The sequence below is a fragment of the Pelecanus crispus genome, chromosome 3 (genome assembly GCF_030463565.1).
Source record: "Pelecanus crispus isolate bPelCri1 chromosome 3, bPelCri1.pri, whole genome shotgun sequence".
In the NCBI taxonomy this organism is placed as follows: Eukaryota; Metazoa; Chordata; class Aves; order Pelecaniformes; family Pelecanidae; genus Pelecanus; species Pelecanus crispus.
The window spans coordinates 19,891,809-19,916,409 of record NC_134645.1 but is presented as its reverse complement, the minus strand read 5'-3'; the positions used below and the strand labels follow the sequence as shown (position 1 = coordinate 19,916,409).

At 37.7% G+C, this 24,601-nt stretch overlaps 1 protein-coding gene across 3 annotated transcripts in view; it reads left to right on the top strand.

Moving 5' to 3' along the window:
• ARID4B (AT-rich interaction domain 4B) overlaps window positions 1-24,601 on the top strand; it is a 96,053-nt gene that overhangs the window by 51,549 nt on the left and 19,903 nt on the right. For 2 of the 3 annotated variants that reach the window (XM_075706779.1, XM_075706780.1), the window contains exons 10-17: window positions 461-534; window positions 1,372-1,517; window positions 7,330-7,402; window positions 8,501-8,595; window positions 9,713-9,810; window positions 10,023-10,290; window positions 11,308-11,480; window positions 21,805-22,056. In XM_075706779.1, the coding sequence (XP_075562894.1) occupies window positions 461-534; window positions 1,372-1,517; window positions 7,330-7,402; window positions 8,501-8,595; window positions 9,713-9,810; window positions 10,023-10,290; window positions 11,308-11,480; window positions 21,805-22,056 (1,179 nt within the window). The remainder of the gene's footprint in view (window positions 1-460; window positions 535-1,371; window positions 1,518-7,329; window positions 7,403-8,500; window positions 8,596-9,712; window positions 9,811-10,022; window positions 10,291-11,307; window positions 11,481-21,804; window positions 22,057-24,601) is intronic. The other variant, XM_075706781.1, reaches the window with a different exon arrangement.

Here is a 24,601-nt window from a genome sequence, read left to right as displayed (position 1 = left end):
GACCTCTAAAGGTCACTTCCAACCCAAAGCATTCTATGGTTCTATGAAGTCTTTCATTTCATATTGACAATTTATACTAATGCTCATTTATGTTTTAAGCAAGGTAGGGTTTTGTTGTTTGTGGGTGAGTAGTTACTTGCTAAATTAACATGAGATTTTCATTAAGGAATATATATTTGGGAGATTCCAGAAACTACCTGTTTAGTGGAAGAAGAATCTTCCTTTAATATGCAGTGAATGCATATGGATGGTCTAACCAGATTTATGTAGAAGTTTTGGTTTTGGTCCACTAACTAATACTGTACCAGACTAACACTATAGAATTGTCAAGATATACTTCATATGCTTCTTCTGTATGTTTAGTAAGTGTTTTATAGTTTTAGTGATAGCTCTGTATTATGCTGTTAATTTAGCTTTAAAATATTTTAATTTTTTTTTTAACACTTTCTAAATTATCTAGCGTTTCTGTGCCAAGAAAAGATGTTCGGGAGATTAGTGAAAATTCACCAAAGCCTGATGCTTTGTTAAAACAAGGTAAAGATAACTTTCTATGAGAAAACACGTGTATTTATGTACTTTCTTATGTAAAATGGACGAAATTTATGGTAGATTGGTTCATGACAAAAATGCTAAAATACAGGATCTTTTCCTATAGCATAATATATTGGAGAACACTTCTGAAAATCTAGAGGGGGGAAAAAAAACCCCAACCAAACCAAAACCCAAAAAACCCCCAAACACCTCCTCCCCCCCCCCCCACTTGTTTTAAATGTAGACATGCCAAACAAAGGATATAATCATACAGCTCATATTGGCTTTATAGGTTATTTAGTATTTGGCCTTTTGCATTAGACCTTCATAGAATTATTCTCACCATAGTACCTGTAGTAATTGTAAGTTGCCTTTATGCACTCTCAAGAAACTGGAATTGTGGATTCATTTGTGTGATCAAACTCTTGGAATTAACTGGTGCTTATTTCTTCCTCCTCCTCCTTCTGTATATGTTTAATATACATAAACCACAGTGTAAACCTGTTGGAATAGGTGTTCTATCAATTAAATTTTCATATATGACCTGATACAGAAGATCCTTATTTGTGTCTATAGACACGAACATGGTAATAAATCTAGTAATAGCTCTGAATAATTTGATGTGCAGAGAACACTTAAGCCAGTTTGGCTGAGTAAGACAAATAAGGATGGACAACATGGGATGGTTGTTGAGTTTCTTTGAATTTGGGGATGGAATTGTTAATTAGCAGTCTTTCCTTCTTCTCCCCTTTCTCCCCACCCCGACTACTTGTTTTTGATTAAAACATTTGGTCAAACTGATACTTCCTGCAGTGCTAACAAATGCTGGTCCTTTTACAGCTTTTGACCAAGCCCTTGAATTCCGTAAAAACAGAACTGTTCCTAGTAACTGGAAAACAGAATTGAAAGAAGACAGCTCCAGCAGTGAAGCTGAAGAGGAGGAAGAGGATGAAAAAGAAAAAGAGGATAACAGCAGTGAGGAAGAGGTAAGTGAAGTTAGTAAAGTGCATAGATACACAGCTGATAAAAATTAGCAAGACTGCAATATTAAAGTAGGTCTTTTTAACATTTGGGAACATTTAACATGTTAACAAACAACATTGTTAATATAGACAACATTATTGCCTGTCAGCTTTCAAAATCTTTGTTCAACAAAGATCAGTTAATGTGAAAATATCAACTTGAAAATCTAACATGTCTTTGAGTCATTAAGCAAAAAACATGTAGTCAAAAGGCTGAGTCATTAGGGACTAATGAAAAATAGGAATTAAAACTCAAAGGAATATCCTGCTTTAGAATATTTGCCGTGCTGGTTTTAATGCAGTGGCAGAAGGGTTTGCAGTACCTACTAGGGACTGAGCAGGATGAAGAAGGGTAGATATTGGAGTCTGCTGTCACATGTGTATTGTTTTTTCTGAAAGAAAAAAGGTTCCCTTTACTTGTGTGTACTTCTAAAAGGAACTTACCTGCTATCTGTTAAAGGTCTGGCTGTCTTCTAACTGGGAAGCTCTATGTAGCTAAAAAAATACTTGTTTCTGATAAAGGATGTGTGGTGCTTAAATTATTTTTGATAACTTTAAAACAAAGATCTCTTTCTGTTTTCTTTGAGAACATCAGCAATTATGTCTTGCATGTCAATCCAGACTGGCCTTTTCTTTGCACATGCTGTTCAGTATTGGAAGGCAAACGATTTTTTTTTTCACTGATGTAGAACTTTCAGGTTTTGTGGTCCAGATGGGTTTCCAGTTTGTAGTTCACTCTCCCTCCAAATAAACAGTTGTTTGCCCTTCTATAATGACGCAATGTGTTGTAGTGTGCAGTAGGGTGTAGTTTCCCTCCCTAGTTTGTCTTGCATCTGCTTTATTGTATAATGACAGTGTTGATTTATTTTTGCCTTTGTGGGCATGGAGTGAGTTCTGTGCATGCTAAAACCATGCTACTGTAAATAGCTGCTCACATAAATAATGATAAACTTTTCTCTTGGCTAGACCTGTTACCCCAGTACATACCCATGACTTAGCATACATTCCAAGCCACAGGGAAGTTTGCTACCTTTTACACAGGAGCTCCATCTGAGGGGGCAGCTCTAAACTGTTACTGACCTGCGTTCTTGACATATTTGAAAAATAAACAAACCTCGGCTGGCATGGCCCTGCTGTTGTCTCCTCCTCCCTCTGTCACCCTGTCCTCCTTCCCCTTCTACCTCAACCTTTCCTGCCCCTGAATTGCTATGCTAGGCCTACAGCTGTAGGTCTCTCATAAACTAGATATTGCAAGTAGTTTGCACTGTTCTTTCCCTGGTTCTAGCTGTAGAAAATGGAGTTTACTGTTTTTGGAGTGGTGGAAAGTGAGAGATTTTGAAACCTTTAGATAATTACTGAGAAATCTGAGGAGCTGTACCTGTCTCTTACCCTGGTCTGCTGAAGAATTGCTTCACTACAAGCTACCTCTCTGGCTATCCTGATGTGAAGAAGCAAAAGAGCTTTCAATCAAGGCATTAGCCCATGCACTCCTCTTCTGCCTTCCTTCTCTCTTTTGCCCTGGAAGTATGGGGTCCCAGCTCCTGCTTGGTGTTCTGATTGCCTGTTCTTTCCTCCCAGCCTCCTGTCCAGAAAAAGATGAAGACAAGAGGAAAGAAGGAAATTGGCTGAAAGAACTTTATTTCACAGCTGGCTGTGAGGCTGGAGGAGGGGATTTTGAATCTTTTACTTCCTCTGTACCTTCTGGTGGTACTCAAAATCTCTATTTGCCAATTGTCACTTTTTCTCTCACTAGGGTTTGAGAGCTGTTCTCTAATTTGTTATGCAACTGCCAGTAATGCAGTAGACTGACATTCCCATCAATAGTGGAATTGTAAAGGAGAAACCGAACTGGTTTGGGTCTTAAATGGTTGTTATGGTCTTTCTCTCCATACATCCTCCCTGGAGACTGTGGCTCTGGCATACCCGAAGATGGTGTTCCATCTTTTAATCATGCATTTCTTTATTTTAAGATTCGTTGGGAGACTGCAAAGGTGTGAAATAAAAACTTTGCTACCTCTCCATGTTCATGAGTTCATTCTGCCTCTTCTTGAAGCTCACAGGAGATTATCCAGCTCTGATCAAAAGTTACAAAGCCCAGTTTGCAAGGGGCTATGCTTTGCTTAGTATTTTGAGAAGCAAGGAGTACTTCCTTGGGCTCAGCACAATTCCTGAACTTTCAGAGCAGGTTCATGTCCAGCTGTGGGCGTGATGAATGTAGATAGGTTTGTACCTATGCAGGTTGACATACAATCTTTATATAGTGATCATTCCCTCACTACTTTTAGGTGAAAAAATCAGTCTTTAGCTACAGCGTTTGTAAATATTTGACCTTGTACCCTTTGTACACCTTTTCTCTAGCTCCTCTTAGTTGCATGTGATGTGGTATGAGCTAGTCTTTCCATGTACTAGACATGAAGATCTCATCTCGGGCAAATATTTGGGGATTTACGGTGACATCTCTTGTTGATAACTTCTTCTCCAGTATCCAATGTTTCAGTCACCTGCTGAACTAGGAGGTTTCTAAAAGACAGGGAAAATATTTTTATTCCCCCCCCCCACCCCACCCCCCCCCACCCCCCCCCCCTCCTTAGTGGTCAATGGCATGTGTGCCTTCTCTCCATCTGCCTTTGAGCAGTTTTTGCAGCCTTCTCCCCCTGCCTGTAACCTCCTGGCTGTCAAGCAGCATCTCTTCTCAAACAGGACCTGTGGGCCTGCTCTTGAGACTTCGTTATCCACCTGCAGATTGTTGTAGTGCTTTCCAGGACATGAAAAATTCTCACTGGTGGCTGTCAGGCCATCCATGTGGTCCTGGTACCCATGAACCAGAACAACAAAAAAAAGGCAGCTCTTATATATATCACCGCAGGCTCATATATAGATGCTCCTATCATATATATATATATTTTTTTTTCACCCACATCCACTCCTATAGATACATAGATGCTCCTATGTATATCATATGTCTATATAGATATATAGATGCTCCTGCCCTATATAGATAGGAGTGACATGCAAATCCTCTCTACTTCTCTTCTAAGAAGAGGAGTTGCCTTTTTATTTCCTTTTTTTCCCAAATGAAATAGACTGGAAAACGGCCTTCCTCTCCTTTGCTAAATCTGATGGTAGGTAAAAGAGTTGATAAAGACCCTCTCTTCTTGTGCTGGGCTATAATACTCTGTGAATTTTATGTGTTGCAGAAAGTGTGTTGCTCCTTTTCTGGATTACATTATCATACATATAAGCCACTTTCTTTTACCTTTGTGACATTAGAGACTGCAGTGACCTGCTAGCACTATGATTGTCTAACTTAGATATAAGCAAAGATGACAGACTATGACATGCCTGCTTCAAACCATTATCTAGGAAACCTTGTCATCTAACTTTTTGATTATTTAAGAAATTCTGTAAATGTTCGGAGATTATTAACAGATATTATCATAGGATAATGATGTACTGATCATTATGTACATCAGGATGTACTGATTTTGTACAGATTCTGAGAAAGTGAAAACACTTTTCAGAGGCATGCAGGGTCTTAAGCTTTCCCCCTAAGCACACTTCCTTAGAAAGTTGGTTTGGTCTCTGTTGGGAAAATTAATAAGGAGTATCCACTTGCCATTCTGGCATCTCTGTGGATTATCATGTTTGAGACATAAGAGTACTCTTCAGGCACTGAATCTTATGGTGAAAAAGGAGTGGCAGTGTTTTACTCGGCCCCCTTCATCACCTTTATTTTAGTTCCCCTAATATTTAAAAAGCATACATTCCTTCTTAAAAGCTTTGTTGGGTTTCCTGAAGGCTTAGTTCAATGACACACACACCCCCCACCCCCGCCAAATGCTCTGTAGGACCATTTTTTTATGGCAAGTGTTCTCTTGTTGGTGAGGAACATGAGAAACCCAAGTAGGTGCTCATGATCTCTTTGCCATGAGGCAGTGTATGCTGGTAAAAGTCCTTTCCAAGTACCTGTCACATGAGATTAAAACAAACAAAAACAAACTCCCAAACTGTATCGATCCCACTCAGTAATTTGTTCTCTATGGTCATATTCAAGTTTCATGATTGCAAACTGAACCTTTGCTCACTAGCAGTGTTTCCTTTACCACCTTTGCCTGTGAAATGTGAATGTTCTCAACCAGGCATTTGTCTGTACTATATGCAGTGCTGCAGCGTCACCTCGTACCTGTTGGTGAAAAATTGCTAGGTATGGCTGATTTTTTGATGGCCCCACCCTGTGAGGATGTATTTAATATAGTGGTTGCAGTTTTCTACCCAGCCTGTCCTTCCTGCTCATAGAAGTAGCCTGCTCTGAGCTCTGCTGGTATACTAGGTATCAGATAGATGCTCATCACGTAATGCCCCTCGTAGAGACTTCCCTCTTGCATTGCCTTTGCAAGACTGTGGAATGTTTTCATTGCATTTCTGTTCATAATTATACCTAAATGACAACTCTTTCAGCATATTGTGAATACTGGTTGTTAATTTTTTTGCTTATTTGCTCTGATTTGTCCTCCAAGTACATTTAATGGAGAAGGGGAAGTATAGAGTAAGAAGAAAAACTACTCACCTGTAATAGTTATAGCCTTCCTTGACCTTATTTTCAGCCATTCATCTCTTTATTAAATAGATTTAGCAGATGTTGTGGGGTTTTTTTGGGGGGGGGGGGGGGAATGTTGGTGTTTTTTGTGTTTTTTTTTCTTTTTTTCCTGTTGTGTTTAATAATGATACTCTATTTCTATTGATTTCTCAACTGTCTTGCTATAACTATAAAGACAATATGTTTTGTCCCCTTGCTTCAGGGTAGGTGAAGCTTTAATATTTAGTACAAGGATACTGTTGAAGAATGGAAAGATAAACATGGAATGAAAATACACTAAAGAAAAATAATTTCTTTTAGATTTACTGAATAGGTTTTTTTTTTAAACTTCACAGGTAGTATTAAAAAAAGTACGCAGAAAATTAACTTATTTTGGCATATTTTTTTGAGGTAGCTTAGTCATCAGAATTTCTAAGAATTCTGATTATACTAGTATCTTGTTCCTACTGGTTGTGGCAAGTCATGTTTTCTAAGGAAATTATGAGGTGTTACAAAATAAGCCATAGTGCTTTGTTATAAAACTCTACTATTTATTAATCTAAGTAAATCTAATACAAAAGTTTATTAGTGCAATGAACTGAACATCGAAAATATCCATTGTTATTTCAGTTCTGGGATTGATCCTGCTTACCACGCGTTCAGCTGGTACCCCATGGCAGTATGCGTGCAGTGCCATTGGCTGCGGTTTGCCAGTACTGTGGATTAGAAGTCCTAAGAAAGTGCAAGCACCATTTTCTCTTTCACGTCATCCCTGAAAGTGACATAGTATATCCAGACATCAAGGAGTCACTTAACTGCAGTAGAAATAGACCTGAGATTTCTGATGCAATCTGTTGATCATTAACAGTGGTATCTCCCAGACTTTCTGCATAAAGCACAAAACTGAGAATACATCTTGATTTATGATATCACTTATGATACTTCAGTGATCAATCAAAAATCCAATTTCAATGTGTCTTTACAGTTACTGTTTTACATATTTTGAAAAACTGTAGTTTATAAAACTTACTTCCTTGTGGCATAGCACTGAGAGCATGTCTCTCTGTATAGTGTCCTGTTGCTGACTACAGTAAAACAAACTTGAACATTTGAGCCTAAATTATCACTGCTGTATATTTCTTAATGAAGGACTGTAACACAAAATGGTGATAATTTTCTTGTGTGCATTACTTTAAACAGGAGGAAATAGAGCCATTTCCTGAAGAGAGAGAGAACTTTCTTCAGCAATTATACAAATTCATGGAAGACAGAGGTAGGCATTTTAATCTTGACTTGTAGAAGCTGAAGATAAAGTACTGCTAAGCAATACATCTAAAGAATTGAGTCTGTAAACTAGTGGTGCTTTGCAGCTCTTTTTTGGAAACAGTGAGACTCTGTTCATCACTTCTGACTTCCCTGCTGTTTAGAAGATAAGTCTGTCACTTGTCTCTTCTCCTAAAATACAGTCACTTACTCCTGCTTTCAGAAATAAATGGATAGTACCTCATATATCCCAGTGTATTTTTTACTGTGTACTTATAGTGTGTATAATCAAACATTTAATATCCTCAATCACACTAATGTATATGCTTGGTTTAGTAACTTTAAAATACTTAAATAAAATAAAATTTAACCACCCCCCTACTTTTTAGGATCATGGAAAAAAGCTTTTACATCATGCTAGTTTTCTTGTGTGAATCCTGATCGCTTAAATACATGACTATTATCAGTAAGGTAGACTGAAATGTTTTTAAAAGCAAATGCCACTTATTATATTAAATCTTTACCAGGTATTTATACACTGCAAGAAAAGTACAATATCTCTGGAGGCAGGGGTTGAAGGTGTTTGTATTTAAATTAGTACCTTTTTAATTATGCATGAAGATGAATTGAACGGTTTGCAAGAAATGACAATGTGGTAGTTACTGGTAGTGCAGCAGCATAGGAAGTTTCAGCTCTGAAGCATTGTGGGATTTGTTCCTGGGGAGGTGTTTTGGGTGGGTTTTTTTTTTTTTTTTATTATTGTAGTGAAAAGGACTATGCTGGTATTTTTAGATGTAATTGTTTCAGCAGGTGAAATAAAAATATGTATAACACAGGTAGCAAGAGAAGTCGTATCATTTGTGCATGTTCAGTAATACATAGAAGAATGCATATGTATGAATTAAATTACAGAACTACAGGAAAAATGGGTTATTAAGACTCTTGAGTTTGTTTAGTTTCATGAAGAGAAAGTAGCAGATGCATGAGGTGGTCAGAGGGAGGGGTTTACAATACCGTACGTAGTAGTGTAGTGGCGCATATGATGCAGATTTCCTGTTATTCTGAAAAAGATACTTCAAAACACTGCAATAACTGTCTTTGTTCGCAGGGACTCCTATTAATAAACGACCTGTATTAGGATATAGAAATTTGAATCTCTTCAAATTATTCAGACTTGTACACAAGCTTGGAGGATTTGATAATGTGAGTATTAGTATGATGAGTATTCCAGAGACAGAAAATCCGAGGATGCTGTTTATTCTTGTTTAAGTAGTGATAAAGAAGAATCTTACACAGGAGCTTTAGACATATGAAAATTGAATACTACAGCTATGTAAGACACCCTGTAGCTCTGAAAAATATGCTCTAATGGGAACCAGAAACTAATTGTATTCTAAATAAATTGCACATCTACTCAGCGTGTTTCATTATTGCTGCATAAAATCAGCCAACATGTGTATTCCTGTGATATTTCAAGAAATGTTTGTCTGATAAAGTTGTTACCTCAGAAAGTGAAAAGAGTCACTACTCAATAAAATATTGAAGACAAGTGATCTAGTTTAAGGTCTGATGTGAGGCCCTTAATTCCTGTCTATTCTGGGCAATATATAGAAGAATGTGCTAACTGGGATTAGTGGGATTGGTCTTAGAGCCGTAATTGAAGCATATGGAATTCATGGCCAAGCAGATTCTGTTACTGCTTTGGAATGCTTTCCATAAACTTAGCCTGTTCGTTGAGAAGGTATGTTTTGTGCAGTGACACCTTTCTGATATACAAGAGAGGATCTTCTACGTGGGTGTTTGCAGTACATCTGCTTTACCTTCACAGATGGTTAGAAATGAGCGTATCACACTGTCATAGAACTTTGACACCAAAGGGCATTTTAAGGACATAACGAAAGACTGGTAGCCACTGTATCTGGTGCAGTACTGCTAGGGCTGAGTATTGTTAATGCTTTGAATGAATTTTTTTCTTTCCAGTTTAATTAAAATTCTAGCTCTGATAGTTAAGAATCACTTTAAATATAAAAGTGATGTACTGATTTTTCTGATCTCTGTATTTTCTTTCCTTTGGTTTATTACCACCTGGAGAGAAAAGCCTGCTGTGGCTTACTGAAATGCAAAAGTGCTAAGTTGCTTAGAGTAGTTACATTAGACTACAGTTTGCATTACAGTGAAAAAACTGTGTGTGTGATAAATAGTAATTTTGTAGATCAGAGGAAATTACTTATAATTATTTCCGAAGTTGTAAACTTTGTTGACATCTTTTTTTGTGTCAGTGAGTTACTTCCAAAACGATGACTTCATTTTTCTTTAACAGATTGAAAGTGGAGCAGTGTGGAAGCAAGTTTATCAAGATCTTGGAATCCCTGTATTGAATTCAGCTGCAGGATATAATGTTAAATGTGCATACAAAAAGTAAGTAATAAAGCTATGGAGTTTGTGCTAAAACAGCACTAGAAAGAACTGAAGTGATCCTGTGATAGTGGTAATATACATAAAGTCCCTAACTTTTTGGGTATAATATAGTTTGTTAGGCATTAAACATACTGTTCATATTTAGCTTCTGCTAGGTAGCCTTTTCTTTCTTGAAACAAACTTGCTTATCGTGAGCAATTTTTTTCTTTCAGATATCTGTATGGTTTTGAAGAGTATTGTACATCAGCTAACATTGAATTTCAAATGGCATTGCCAGAGAAAGTGACGAGCAAGCCTTGTAAAGACTGTGAAAAAGAAAAAGAATCGAAGATGCGTGAAGAACCAGAGCAGGATGTAAAAGAAATAAAAGTGGATAAGGAGGAGCGCAAGCAGGAGGAAGTAGCAATAGTACAACAAGAAGAAAAAAAGTTAGCTGAGAATGATAATGAAAGTAAAGAAAATGATAAGCCCTCTGTTCTGGTAAAAAATTTTAATGTTCACGTTATTCTGTTTATAAAGTCAGGTGGTGTGTTGATAACCATAAATTCATGTCAAGATTGAAATCTCCATAAGTTAATGCTGTAAACCTAATTCAGAACAACACATTTAAGCTGTACTTACCTCTCGGTGCCTGTTTTAGGGGATCATGATGTCAAAATGACGGACTTGTTAGGAAGCAGCTGCAACATTCCACTTGTTTGGGGGCCTCCCAGGCCAAATGGAGACTAATTAGCGTGCAGCTTTATCCTGATCTGGGTAATGCGTGCTCACAGCTAACTACAGTGCTGATACTTTAATTTTGCGTTTAGCCATGCTTTTAAGGCCTCATAAATCTTGCTTTTACTTCTCCACTCCAGTGAAACCAGTGAAGCTCTACAAAGACCTGGGCCATATGATGTACACAGTGGTCTAATGTAGTTCAGTGGTCTAGAGACAGATGTTCATACCTTTCCAAAATCCAATGTTGACTCAGTGGCTTTAGCAAAGGAAGTCCAGGGTGGTAAGGTGAAGTGCTGTGCTATGCAGGCTTAGCAGTTTGCTCTGGAAGCAGTGCAGGCTCCTCAAAGTCAGTGTGCAACACAAATGTAATGCTTCTGTGTGTAAGTGGCAGCCAGCCCTGGTCTGTCTACTGGTACTAACTCAGGTGAATACCAGGTGGGCCAGTACTGATATCGCTGCATCCTAAGTAAAAACGTACCCTGTGAAGCATTCATCTTAGGGATTGCTTTGCAGTTCAGGTCTAAGAGCTGCATGCCTATATCATTGTGACAAAATTAGCTAGGACACTGGCTGCAGATTTGAAGTCTGTTATGTTTAGTTTGAGATTTTCAGAAGAAAAAATAATGGAGGTGCTGTAATTTTAGAATAAGCCCTAGACTCTAGATGTTTGTTTTTTTTTTTTACTCATATAACTTCAGTGTGTTTTGTCTGCCTTTTCTTAAATCCTTTGTATTTTTATTTCACCTTGTAAGTTAACTAGAGATTTTATTATCCTAGGGAAATAAAAAAAATTTGCCAGAACCTGCATATACTCAGCCTGATCAAGAAAAGGACTTAAATGTAATCAAAACTGAAGATGACACCAAACTAGAAGATAAAGAGGAGGAGAAGATTAAAGAAATGGAAAATCCTAATGCAAATGCAGATGCTGAAGAAAAGGAAAAATCAGGGTAAGTTACTCTGTTTATAATCAGCTAAGGCATCTGATGTGTGTTTCACTAAACTTTACTCTTGTAATCTGAACTTCAAATCAGACAGCCCTGTTGTGAATCAGACTCGTATCTTCCAGAGACCTATGTGTTCCAAACTTTCTCATGGTTAGTACCATTGATGTTTGTGGATCTAATTTAAAAAAAAAAAAAAAAAAAAAAAGGCAGCTGAAGTTTTTACAGGGTCCAGGGCTAAATATTTATAAGCTGAGTGGGCAAAAGAACTTATGAAGCATAGGTAACTATTTGATTTAAGACAAAAATATTGCAGCCATTGCCAGTAGTAATTGTCTACTTAATTTTGGTACAAGTATGTCACAAACTTGCGGTTTCTAGCTGTTGCTGTTGGACAGTGGTGTGTTGTGGGTAACACAAGGAGAAGATGGAAGTACCTTGCATCACTCAGGAACAGCTTTGCCATTGAGTGGGCATGATACTGACAAGGAGTCTTTTGTGCAATCCTTCAGACAGGAGTTTTGGAAGTAGGAGATTGAAGTAGTAGGGATGTTCAGGGCCATGTAATCAATGGATGTGTGCAGGTGCTCTCTCATTTCCTTTATGGAATGGGCAGGTTTTCCTGTTTCAGTGCAAAAAATAAAAGCAAGTGTTTTTTGGCAGCCACGCAAAAAAATATGAAGCTTACAACAGAATATAGTACTCTCTAATCCCCAGTGTGTTAACAGTTTATATTCTTGCAATTAGGACCCTCATATAGTATGATTTAAAGTGGTAAGAAGACAAAAATGGTCAGATTGAAGGTCTCTTTTAATACAGTCTCTTGTCTTCAACAAAAGACAATACCAGATGCTTAGGGGAGAAGCTATTACAAGAGGGAAAGCAGATAATGACACCTCCTTATACTTTCACAGCAATCTGTATCAGGGATGTTTTTTTATACTTAATACCAGCTGTTGCCTGACCACTGATTCCCTTGTTCATTTCAGTAATCTTTGCTATTTAGTAGATCAGCTCTCCTAATCTTCTGTCTAAATATCATTAACTCTTAATGCCTTTTCTGGCCTATTAAGAGTTGTGACAGAATGGCATAGTTCAGTATATTGATTTCTGATTCATTGGTAATAGTTCTTTTTTTATTTCATTAAGGGTTTTGATTTCCATATAACAGATTCTGGAAGGATCCTTCTGTAAAACACTTTTGTCTTCCTAAACATTTTCGGTGAGATTACACTGGCAATTTCTGTAACTCAGAAATGCAGAATACAGAAAAATCAAGTTTACCTGAACTCAGTTAGAAGACCCTTTTCTCTGTGGATGTGATTTCATTTCTATCCTATGTGAATTTTTCTTTTTTTAAAAGACCAATTGCTGGAATTTGTTACATTTCCCATTTTAAAGTTGAACTAGATGAGTTGTACTATAACAAGTTTACTGGATCTTCAAGAGTTATTAAAGACTGATTTTTACAATGCTACTTTCAAAATATACAACTAAATAGATGGAAAACTTTGCTCTGCTTAGAGAATAGCAGTTTTTAAAGTTCCCTAAAGTGTATATTTATATACATATATATACGTTTACGTTTGATATTACTTTGTGTTTATTTATATACTTGGAAAGTAGAGTGGCTTAATGCTTACCATGCTGCTATAGTAAATGGTACATAAAATTATAAGCTGCATTTGCTTTTCAGTAATCCTTTTTTTATTTTATTTTATCCTGAGTCATGTCCATTTGTGTTATTTATGACATTAAAAATTGTAATGAGTTGTCTTAGTTTTTATTTATGAAAACAACAAACAACTGTAGAAAATACTATTCCTCTTAATTGTCCCCAATTCATCTGATTGTAATGGAGTGCTTTTCTCTCTGCTTCTCTTTATTCATCCAGTAAAAACTCTTCTAACTAGTGCTTTGCTATTGTGATTCATGAAAGATTGTAACGACTCAGAATAGAAGGCGTAGCTCTAAAAATAGATGTAGGTGGTGATGTGGTCCTTGCTGGGGATAAGTTTCAAGGGGTAATTTAAACTTAGAAAAAGGAAACATTTATAGCAGTTAATAGTCTGTAAGCATTTATAAGCGGTAGTACTGTAGTAGTGCTGTTAGCGTGATTTCTTTTCCTTTCTTCCCACAGAGATTGATAGGAAGTACAAAACACATTTCTGTCAGCTTTGAAGAGATTTTAAAAATGTCACTGTCATCCTAAATGCTAAACAATGTTTTTAGCATTTATACCATAAAGGGGTTTTGTGAGCCTGGTATGCTGGTGGGGATGTTGTTCTGGACATTGTACTGCCCCTATCCCCAACTTCATGGGTTAGAAGTGGCAAAGATTATATAGAGGGGGAAAATGCTGTGGTTTTGTTGAGCTGAAACACAAAATGAAAAAATGCGGTTTTGTAGGTGGAAAACTAATCACGCATGCGCGCGCGCACACACACACACACACACACACACACACAAAAAACCAAACCCGAAACGTAACCTAAAGAGATCACTGTGGACTGAATTTTTGTCCGTGTGTGTCGTGGTTTAACCCCAGCCAGCAGCTAAGCACCACGCAGCCACTCACTCGCTCCCCCTACCCCGATGGGATGGGGAGAGAATCGGAGGAGTAAGAGTGAAAAACACTCCTGGGCTGAGATAAGAACAGTTTAATAATTGAAATAAAGTAAAATAGTAATGCTAATAGTAACAGTATAATAATGATAATAATAATAATGATATACAAAGCAAGTGATGCGCAATGCAATTGCTCACCACCCGCTGACCGATACCCAGCCAGTTCCCAAGCAGCGATCGCTGCTCCCCAGCCAACCCCCCCGCCCCCCAGTTTCTATAGTGAGCATGACGTCATATGGTATGGAATAGCCCTTTGGTCAGTTTGGATCAACTATTCTGGCTGTGCCCCCTCCCAGTTTCTTGTGCACCTGGCAGAGCATGGGAAGCTGAAAAGTCCTTGACTAGCATAAGCAGTACTTAGCAACAAGTAAAAACATCAGCGTGTTATCAACATTCTTCTCATACTAAATCCAAAACACAGCACTATGCCTGCTGCTAGGAAGAAAATTAACTCTATCCCAGCCGAAACCAGGACAGTGTGTTTAAAATGTATTCCTGAAACCTTTTTTAGCTATGGACCATCTGTCTTTCACAGTCCTAACCAAAAAAACAAACAAATGAAATCTAATATTATGTAAGGCAAACTTGCAGAGTTTGCTATTTGAATTTATGTCTGTAGGACTTTGGGCTTCTTCATGTAGCTTATTTGTGTGTAGACACAAGGAACCAAGAGGACAGAAAAAATTCTTGGTTTCTTCTTGCTGAATTTCTGTTGGGTGGACTGGATCTAATTCCCAGCTTCCAGATCTCAGGGAGTATTACTGGAAGCCAGGGTTGTTTATTTTCCAGGGGTTTTGTTTCTCTGTGTAATCCCATGTGTTTCAACCCTTTGAGATTGCTACCACTTGAATCCTATGGTCCCTTCTGTACAGACTAACAGTATGATGAAGAGGAAGAAATGCTGAATGTGGTTCTTTCCCTTTCTTCCCCAGAGGGCCTGTTTCTTGCCTGCTTGTGTATCTGCGAACACTGAGAATAGAGATTCAAAGGCAGCTTGCCCCTTATTATATACATGCTTTTCTTGTTTTTTTCTGTGGCTAGTGGAAGATGCATGTGCTAGACATGGTTTTGTGCAACTTCTAGTCATAAAAACAGTAAAAAAAGGCCAGTAATGTGTTATTCATCTGTCCCAGAGAGATCTTCACAAAAAAGACTTTGTAAACCTGTGCTTTTCCCTAACGTACAAAATTCATTCTTGGTCAATGAATAAACAAGAAAGTTTAAAATCCTCCTTATTTTGAAGTTCCTGCTGACTTCATGTTGTGGAAGCAATGGTCTTCCTATGTAGCATTGCATAGTTGGTGCAGTTTTCATTTCTAGCATCTAACAGTAACTGTTGTAACTGTTCAAAGACTTGAGTCAAAGCCAACAAATTGAGAACCGAGGGGCTTTTCTACATAATGAACAATGTAGACAGTTGAACATGTTCCCAAGAGACTGAGGCCAGGAGCCTAATGGAGTTTTTAAAAGGTGTGGGGTTTTTAATATAAGCTAATAAAATAAAAAGTAAGTCTTTAAAAATTTCATGGTAGATACAGTTTGTGAATTGACATGTAGGTTAATTGCTAGTTAACCAATATTAGTAAGAAAATTTTTTCCCAGATGATTAATTCAACTCCAGGGGTTGTTTGTTGTTGTTGGTTTTTTTAACACTTTTCTCTAAAGCACCTGGGACAGGCCACTGTCAAGAACTTCATGTGGAACTGAAAGATTTAAGTGTTCAGAAGCCAGATAATGATAATTGCTGTCCAACAAAAATTTGCATCAGACTTCTATATTGCTAGTACTTGGATTTTTGAGGTGACCAAGCAAAAATCCTTGAAGTAGTCCCAGTTACAGTACAGAAAGAATGCAAGAGGCTTTGTTCTTCTGTTTTCCTTCTTTTGGCTGAGGTGCTCCCTTAACCCTAATGCCAGGAGGGGCTGCCATCTCTGGATCCTTACCCTGCCTTTTCTGACCAAGCCGTCGTTTTCAGTACTCACAAATAGTTCTTACTTGGTCTTACAAAAGTTCTTGGATTGATTTCCCACCCCCCCACCCCCCTTCTTGAAAACTGCCTACTTTTTTATTTCCTCCAAGGAATGCATGAATAAATGTTCCTAAAGAATACTTCAGAAGCCTAAACACTTCTGGTTGTCTCATACTGCTGTTTTAGGTCTTCATGGTATGGTTTTCTGGGAGTTGATACTGTCATACTTGGACAGTATCAAAAGGAGAAAATGCTAAACCTCTTTGGCTCATAATCTTGAATGAAGTTAAACCGTTCATTCACATGGAAGGGAAAAATCTTAACCTTAGAGCTGTTATATGCATCGTTACATGCGGTAATAGCATCTCCCCTCCTATAAGCAGTGGGAGGGAGCTAGGAGTAATAAAAGCAGTAGTTGAGAACTGGGTTAAGATGGACATTGTTTCTCGTGAAAGGTTTTACTAGGTTTATTACCCTTGTAGGGCAGGGTGACGACCTGCTGTGTCTGTGCTGGTGATGGCTTCTGTTTGTACAAGAGTTAAGTTTTCTGGAAACACTTGATGGGGATTTTCTGAAAGCAATTTACAACAGAATTATGTAATAGTCAGAAGCTCCATTTCACATATGGGAGATAACAGATTGTTAGAGGCAATGTTTTCTTCAGTTCCTTATCTGTTAAAATGACATACCAAAGCTTTATGGTGGTGAATCTAAAATGGTAGCAGGAAGGTTAAAATGTTTTGGAGTGAAGGAGACTTGATACAGAAGGCATATCTTCTAGCTTCTGGATTAGTGTTGAGAACTATATATTGAGATTGCTTTCTCCAGTCTGATTTAGGTTTATATGGAATTCATTAGCTTGGGAGAAGGGAGAGAAATGTGTCGTGTTCATTGCACAGTTGGCGTGAACATCTGCTCTGAATCTTAGACTGTTGGTGTATAGGCAAAAAAATACATTTTTAAGAAGCATACTTGGGTAGTTTAATTTATAAGAACGTATTTCTATGCTCTTAATTTGTCATGTGTGTTCTATTATGTATTCCAGCTGCCTTTGTATTGTGAAGGAAGTTTTTGTATAGTCATGTTTTCAGAAACAGAGCCTAATTGATTTTTTTTTCCTTAATATAGAATATGCACTGATACATAGAATATACGTAAGGATTGCTTTTGATACATTAATAAGCTGCCAATGACACCATAGTAGAGTGTACAGTGGCAGTGTAAATGTACCAGTCCTGTGCATGCATCACGTTGAATGGAAGGGAGGTGTCTTTGATGTGGAAAAAGTGGTTCTGTTGTCACATTTACATGTCACATTTTATCTTATGGTCACTACGGAGGTTATTAACCATGGTAGCTGTCACTGAGACTTACGTGCATGTGTAAGCCTGTAAAACATTCATCAAATACTAGATGTTTTCAAGTTGAGTGTGAACCAGCGCCATAAAAATGAAAAATGAAAACTGCTGTACTCCTCAGCCAGACTTCTGAAACATCCAGTATCCTTTCCAGGAATGTTTCAAAATACTTAAGCCGAACCAAACCAAAACAAAAACCAAAAAACCTTGGCTGAATGATTAGAAGCAATAACATGAGGTCCTTTAATTTGTTTTCTCCATAGCAGCAGAGGAAAACATTGGTTGCAGAGTACATGCTTGCGTGGTTGAAGCGTACTGTACTACACTCAGACTTGATTTGAAACATGTTAGTGCACTTCTCCTCCCCTCAGAATGATGGACCGTAACTGTGCATTTATTCAGATTTTGTGTGTGTGTAGACAGAAGTCCTTGGAGCTTTTATTTTTAGATTTTTTTTTTTTTTTTTTTCAACTTCAGAGGGAAGACAAATACTGGTGAACTTTCGGGGTTTTGTTATTTTGTTTAATTAAAGATGAGATTCCAGTGTCATGGCATAAGTACAGGTCTTAATGGCCTCTTTGCCTTAAAACTTAAGGGCATCTTAATACAGCTGTGATTGAGAAAGTCAGAGTATGAAGGAGACTCGACATCTTCCAGCTCTTTATTATGTGAAGTAGAGGTTAAATAATGCTCTAGGATGAGAAAAAAGGAAAAAGGAGGGAAACAAAAATAGAAGTTAATTGCTAAACTTGAAGTGTCAATTACACTGGAGTTTATTTCTGCTAGTGGTTCAATTAACTGTAATGACTTAATTGAACCAATAATTGAAATAATCTTGCTTCCTCAAGTTTTAGAATAACCCCTGAAAAAAATAATCTTGCATTTGCTATCTCACCTGCTGTGTGTGCCAGCATGGTGTGTCAGGGGAAATGTACTGGAGTAGGGTTAGGTTTGCTGCAAAACAGGGATCCTAGGAGGCAGATTTAATGCTCCAAATCACACCCTGTCTCATAGGTTTCACCTGGGCTTTGTGACAATGCCGTGGTTACGGCCAGAGGTTGTGGGTTGAAAGATGTCTGCGTGATATTGCAGTTCCTTTAGTGGTGCAATAGCATGTGCTATTTCATCTTATTAACAACGTCCGTTGATTGATATACTTAACCTTATTATGGGCTTGTTAGTGTTAAATCTTTATATTGACTGAGAATTACCTGCCATATGCGTCTTTTTGAACACTGCAGTATTTTTAGCCTTTTAACGATTTCACAATGTCCTTTGGAACTAATGATATGCAGTATTTGTATGATCTAAATGTTTTAATGGTTTGACTTTGTTAACAAGTATTTTTGCATTTTAATTGATTAATTTCCTGCTTGTGAAGGTTTATGTTTCCATTCCGTGGGACATGGGGTGAGGGTATTCTTTAGTCTGCAGTTGTAATTGGAAATGCTTTTGAGTCCTCTTGATAAGCTTTCTGGTGGTACTTTGGTTTCTGGAACACAGTTACAGCTGTATTGCTGTGTCTCTTGTACCGTGTGCATGCACATCTGCTGCTGCCTTGTTTAATCAGCTGCTGCTTGGGTTGTTCAAATTGTTGCAGCTTTGCAGCAAATATTGCTTGATGCTGTTTTTGAGTTTTAAGTTGACAATTATTGTCTGCTGCCAAGAGGCTTGCTTGTTTTTCTTCCCCCACCATGGGATTTTGACTAAACAGCATTAAAGGAAATCCAATGTTCTCGTGCATACTTACATGGACAAATGAGGTTATGCCTGTGCATGATGGATGGCTTCAATCACAATTTTCTCTTACAAACCGCTGTTTCATGACTTCATGACAAGCAGTCATGGTTTTTCCTTCATCTGCACTGCCAGGTTTGAGCTTTTTATGGCCTTACAAAACAGTATCTTCTCTTCCTTGCAACCATTGGAATATGTTTTGGGGTGGGTTTTTTGTTCCAGGAGCTATATGGGTATGCTGTTTTTTCTGCTCCAAAATGATGAATGTTCTTTGCTTTCGTTTGGTTTCCTAAAATCTCCAGCTTATGATTGCTAACCAGATCACTCCTTAGAACACTTTTTAATTGCAGCCATCTCTGCTTTCATTTTGCTTTTGCTTCCTGACATTCCCTCCACCTATGTACAGTCTGCTCTTCACATCTACTTGACCATCCAAGTTACTCAACCTCACAATGAGGGTTTCACACATCTCTTCCAGAGAAGTTCTGGTATTGTCATGGAGGCTTTGTAGAATATTTGTTGGGACACCAAGGAAGCCATAGGGTGATTAAGGTGAGAGAGACTCCAAACTTGTTCAGCTTCCAAAGAGCCACTGGCCACCATAGTTGCCAGTGTCTGGAAAATCCTGAATCTCCCTCGTAGGCATGCTTTTCTTTGCAGACAGCATTCAATGATTGTGCCAGTAGTTCTTGGGGGCGGGGGGCAGAATTGGGCAAAACTTGATTCATTGCAGTTTTGAAAAGTCTTGTTAGTAATGGTAAATCACAAGCTCATCTTGTTCCCACAGCAGTGCTGTCTCTGCTTCCTGATGCCAAGGGGCTTTTTTTTTAGCTTTTGTATGATGTTAAGCTGAAATTAGCTAGGAGTTTTGATTTAGTGCAGGAGAGAGTATAATTTAAAAGCATTTAAATTACTAGTTGGTGCTTTCTGTTGGTAGCTGTGGAATTATGTTCAGGAATTTTTCATCTGTCTTTGGGGACCTTTATTTGTGATTTCTTCAGGAAGTGGATTTTGCCATATGATGTATAGTGGAGATGAAGTGAGCTTGGAAAGCTCATTCGTTTATGTTGCATTTTTAACTCTGCTAGTGACGTTAAAACCACCAAAGTTACCCACTGAAAGTATACAATAAATTGAAAGTCTTAGTCTTCCAGAACAAAACTGTCTGGTCAACGCCATGTATACCTGAGTAGATGTGTCTTCTGTGACTTGATTTAGTTAATACACCTACAGAAGGAATTTTTAGCATTTGTCTCATGGTATATGCACATATATATGTATTTATATATTTATGTGTTTGTGTATGGGGGGGTGGCAACATTAATTTCTGAAGTAATTTCGTTCAATCAGTGTGGTTACGTTATAGTTGAATTTAGCTTATTGTTCTGAATTCTCTTTTGCCAGCGAATTAGATAATAATACTGCAGTTTTACTTCTACAAAGAAGCATTTAAATAATTAAAATGCTATTTGATCCTTTCTCAGAGAGAAAGTAGCTTGGTTTATCTGAGTATTTTCTACTGAAAATTTCCTGGAAAGATTTAGATTGTATTAATACAGACTTCTGTGTTTGTGAGGTTAACTTAAATATTGGTGTGAATCAGACTTAGAGCAGCACTTACCTTTTCTTACCCAGTCTGTAATACATCCAAATGTATCTGTTCCACATCTCAGGTTTTTAAATTATTAGTGGTCTGTGGTTATTGTGAATTTAGTAAGCAGCCCTAATCTATTCTGTATTGCACAGAGTGTCGGATTAGAATGATGTGAGGGCCAATAATACTGTTTTGTAAAGCTATTTAAGATTAAAAGATACTTTTCCCCCATTAACTTTTGAAATATAGTCTGCCTCTTTAAGCTGGTTGGAGACAATTTTCAGAACACTGAGCAGCCCATAGCTGCCATTGACTGAGACTAGCAAGATTTGTGGGTTCTTCGTGCTTCTGAAAATTGGTCCAAATACCTAAAAATGTATTAAAAATTAGCTTACTTTTGAAAGCAGCCAACACCTGCTTGTGTATTTATATAACAGCTAAATGCAAGTTTGACTTATATTTAGAAGACTTCTAGCATAATTGGCAAGGAGTGACAAGGTTAGCACAGGTTGCTTGATTTGCTAAGTAATCTTGCATAAGAGTTTTTGTTGTCCCGTCCCGTCCCCCCCATCTGGTTTTGGTTGCAGTCACATCAAGGTGTCAAGATAGTTTATTTATTCTAATAAAGCGGGAAGCAAGTCTCAAGAAGCACTTGTAAAACTTGTAGGGTGAAAAATGGAATTTAGGGAACTCTATATTGAGAAGGATGAGTTTGAACTGAAAAAAACAATATTTAAACAAAGGGACTGCATGAAGGAATCATATAAAGATGAGTTTGAACAACTTCTGCTCGTACAGATTTTGATGGATTTTTTTTTTTCTTTTAGTCAAGTCATTTTTGCACCTTACAGTCACTGGACTTTGTGTATATTGCTATATCCTATTTTGCTGATATTACTCGGCTGTAGTACAGTTTCAGATATTTGGAGCCTGCTGTTTCCCACTCCCTAATGCATCCACAATATTTATCAATATATGTGGTTTGGAACTGAAAAGCTTATGAAGTATCTCATATTAACTCTACAATTTTTTAAACCTTTCAAGAGATGACACGAATAAGGAAGAAGATGAAGATGATGAAGAAGCAGAGGAGGAGGAAGAGGAGGAGGAGGAGGAGGAAGAAGACAACAATAACAATGAGGAAGAAGAGTTTGAATGCTATCCACCAGGCATGAAAGTCCAAGTGCGGTATGGAAGAGGGAAAAATCAAAAAATGTATGAAGCTAGTATTAAAGATTCTGACATCGAAGGTGGAGAAGTCCTTTACTTGGTGCACTACTGTGGATGGAACGTGAGGTAACTTGAGTTTTAGTTAGTGATTACTTCTTGAATTACTTCTAAAATACACTTGTGTATTTTAAAAACTAAATTAATAGCGATCTGGAGTCCTAAACTTTCAGTATTGGTGTTCTGTGAAGGTCATGTATGAAACTATTAGATTTTTTTAACACTATATAGATGCAATACTTTAGTTACTTAGAAAATCATCTTAAAATGACTTGTTCAAAGAAGGCTTCCTTCATTCCCCATCTTATTTTTAGACCTCTCCATACAACAAGTGACAGCTCACTCTTTCACAAATTCCTCCTCTGGCTCTCTGAAGCCAATTTTATCTCATACAATATTTGAACAGTGCACTTAGCTGAGTCTGTATACACACTCTTCTCAGCGAAGCAGAGAGTACACTAGCAGTATGGTATTTAACAAGAGAAGTCAAGATTTTTAGTGGCAAATTTTAATGTGCAGCAAATACTTGCATTTCATTCAGATCCGATTTCCACCTCTCCCCACCCCTCCTTCCCCTGTGGCTGCCTCAAGCTTCCAAACAAGACTCTTCTTAGCCTAGTGGCTTCTTATGCTTTTCTTAATATATGCAGGAGTATGTGCTTTTTCTTGTCTTTAATATAGCATTGACAGAAATAAGTTGTAGTAGTAATATATTTTTGCCATTTCAGACCACATTTTTGCTGTTTAAAACTTGAAGCAACTTTGAAAACAGTAGAGAAGGCTAAAGTTTCTGAGTGGCTTTTAAGCCATTTATCAACTCTCCTGCTTTTTCCTCAGTTTCAATGTATCTGCTCATTGTCCTCAGCTGTCATCTTTTAAACTTTATTACTGTGTTTATAGATCTTAAAAAAGTCTGAGGCAAATCTGCTGTACCTTTTGTTTATTTATTTTTCCTCTTCTGGAAAATCTGAGGCTCTCAGGACCACCTTCTGTCATCTGGACGTTGATTACCATCCTACCTCTGACCAAGAGGGCAGGACAAATCTCATTTATTCAGTGCTAGCAAGATCTGCTAGCAAAGGTCACAATTACAGAAGCATGATACTTCTCTCCCTCCCTTGAATACACGTCTTTGCATTTAGGCCTGGTGATTTCCAGGACCATCTAAGCCACTGCGGAGCAGGAACATCATGATACTGCTACTTTTGATATCGATCTTTTGTAGAATTTTGATCTTCACATACTGATCTACAGGAATATGGTCTTTCACAAAAACTGTCTTCAGGCAACATTTGTAAGCATAGTGGGCTATGAAGTCAAGATAGTAGGGGAGATGCAACCTACTCAAGGTGGGAGTTGGAATGTGACTAGCATTTTGGTCATTATTGGGGAGGACTTGTCTTAGGAACCTAAGTTGCTGAAATTTGCATCCTGCTTGCTGAGGATTACTATGCACCGTTCAAAGAGGTTTCTTGCTTTTAAACTCTTGATTTGGAATTCACGCGTAAATGTAGAAGTTATTTTCCTTTTTGAGTAAATATTATGCCATTATGCATGTTATGAGGTGAGATGGTCAGAGTTTTATTTGAGCAGTACCACTTTAAATCTGAAGAAGTGAGAAGTCAAAATGAGCCTTCACCTTGGAGATCCCAGCATCCGGTTCTTAAAGGAGAAATCAAGATTCTGTTTTTTGAACTCCGCATTTTAAATATGCGGATTGATATCAGAGGCATTATTTCTGTGACTAGGATATATTTGATAAGAAAAGTATTTTTAGTAAGCTTACACTCATTTGGGAGGTGAGGGGAGTTGTTTGGTCTTTCTGGCAGCAGGACTTGCATTTATATTCTTACCTGGAGTTTCAAAAGAGCCTTCTGAAAGGGTCTGGGAGAGTAGGATTCTTCACTGAAAAAGAAAAGAGTGATTGAGATTTAGCTATGGGACTGCGCATGGGCTCTGCAAAATGTGGCTAGTTTATTTAGTTCAAGTAAAATTACTTAAATATTTGGATTTGACAGTAAGAGTGGGTAAACCTGAGCTTTAAGGCAGCATCTAAATGCTTTGATATTTTAGTATTGTGAAGACAAGTCTTGTATGATGTAATAACTTGATTTGACTTTTAGTAAGTCACAACCTGGAAAAATAACTGCTTTACATGGATAGGTACCAGTTCCCTCTCTCCTTATTACTCGCTTTTAGTGTTTAGGAAGGACAAGTATTGTAACATTAGGTCATGGGATGTGCTGAACTAGGATTTTCTAATCATCCAAGATTTTTTTAAATTCTGTCATTCTCCTACCCCTTAAAGTCGACTTTCGTGTTTCCCCTTTTGGTTGGTATGCTGTTTAATGGCCTGTTCTTTAAATCCGTAAGTCTGAGTGGGAATCCTAAATAACTACTCACGTTTCTTATCACAAGGTAACTTCACTGTTGGTCTGGGATTCAGAGTAATAGTTTGTGCGTACATGTGCACATGCTTTAGGGTACTTGGAATAGAATTTGGTAGACTTGGTATTCAGCTCTGTTAGTTTTGTTAAATGCTCTGGAACCAGTGACACTAACCACTGTGGAACTTTTTTTAGAAGTAGTAAGTTGAAAATACAGAAATGGAATA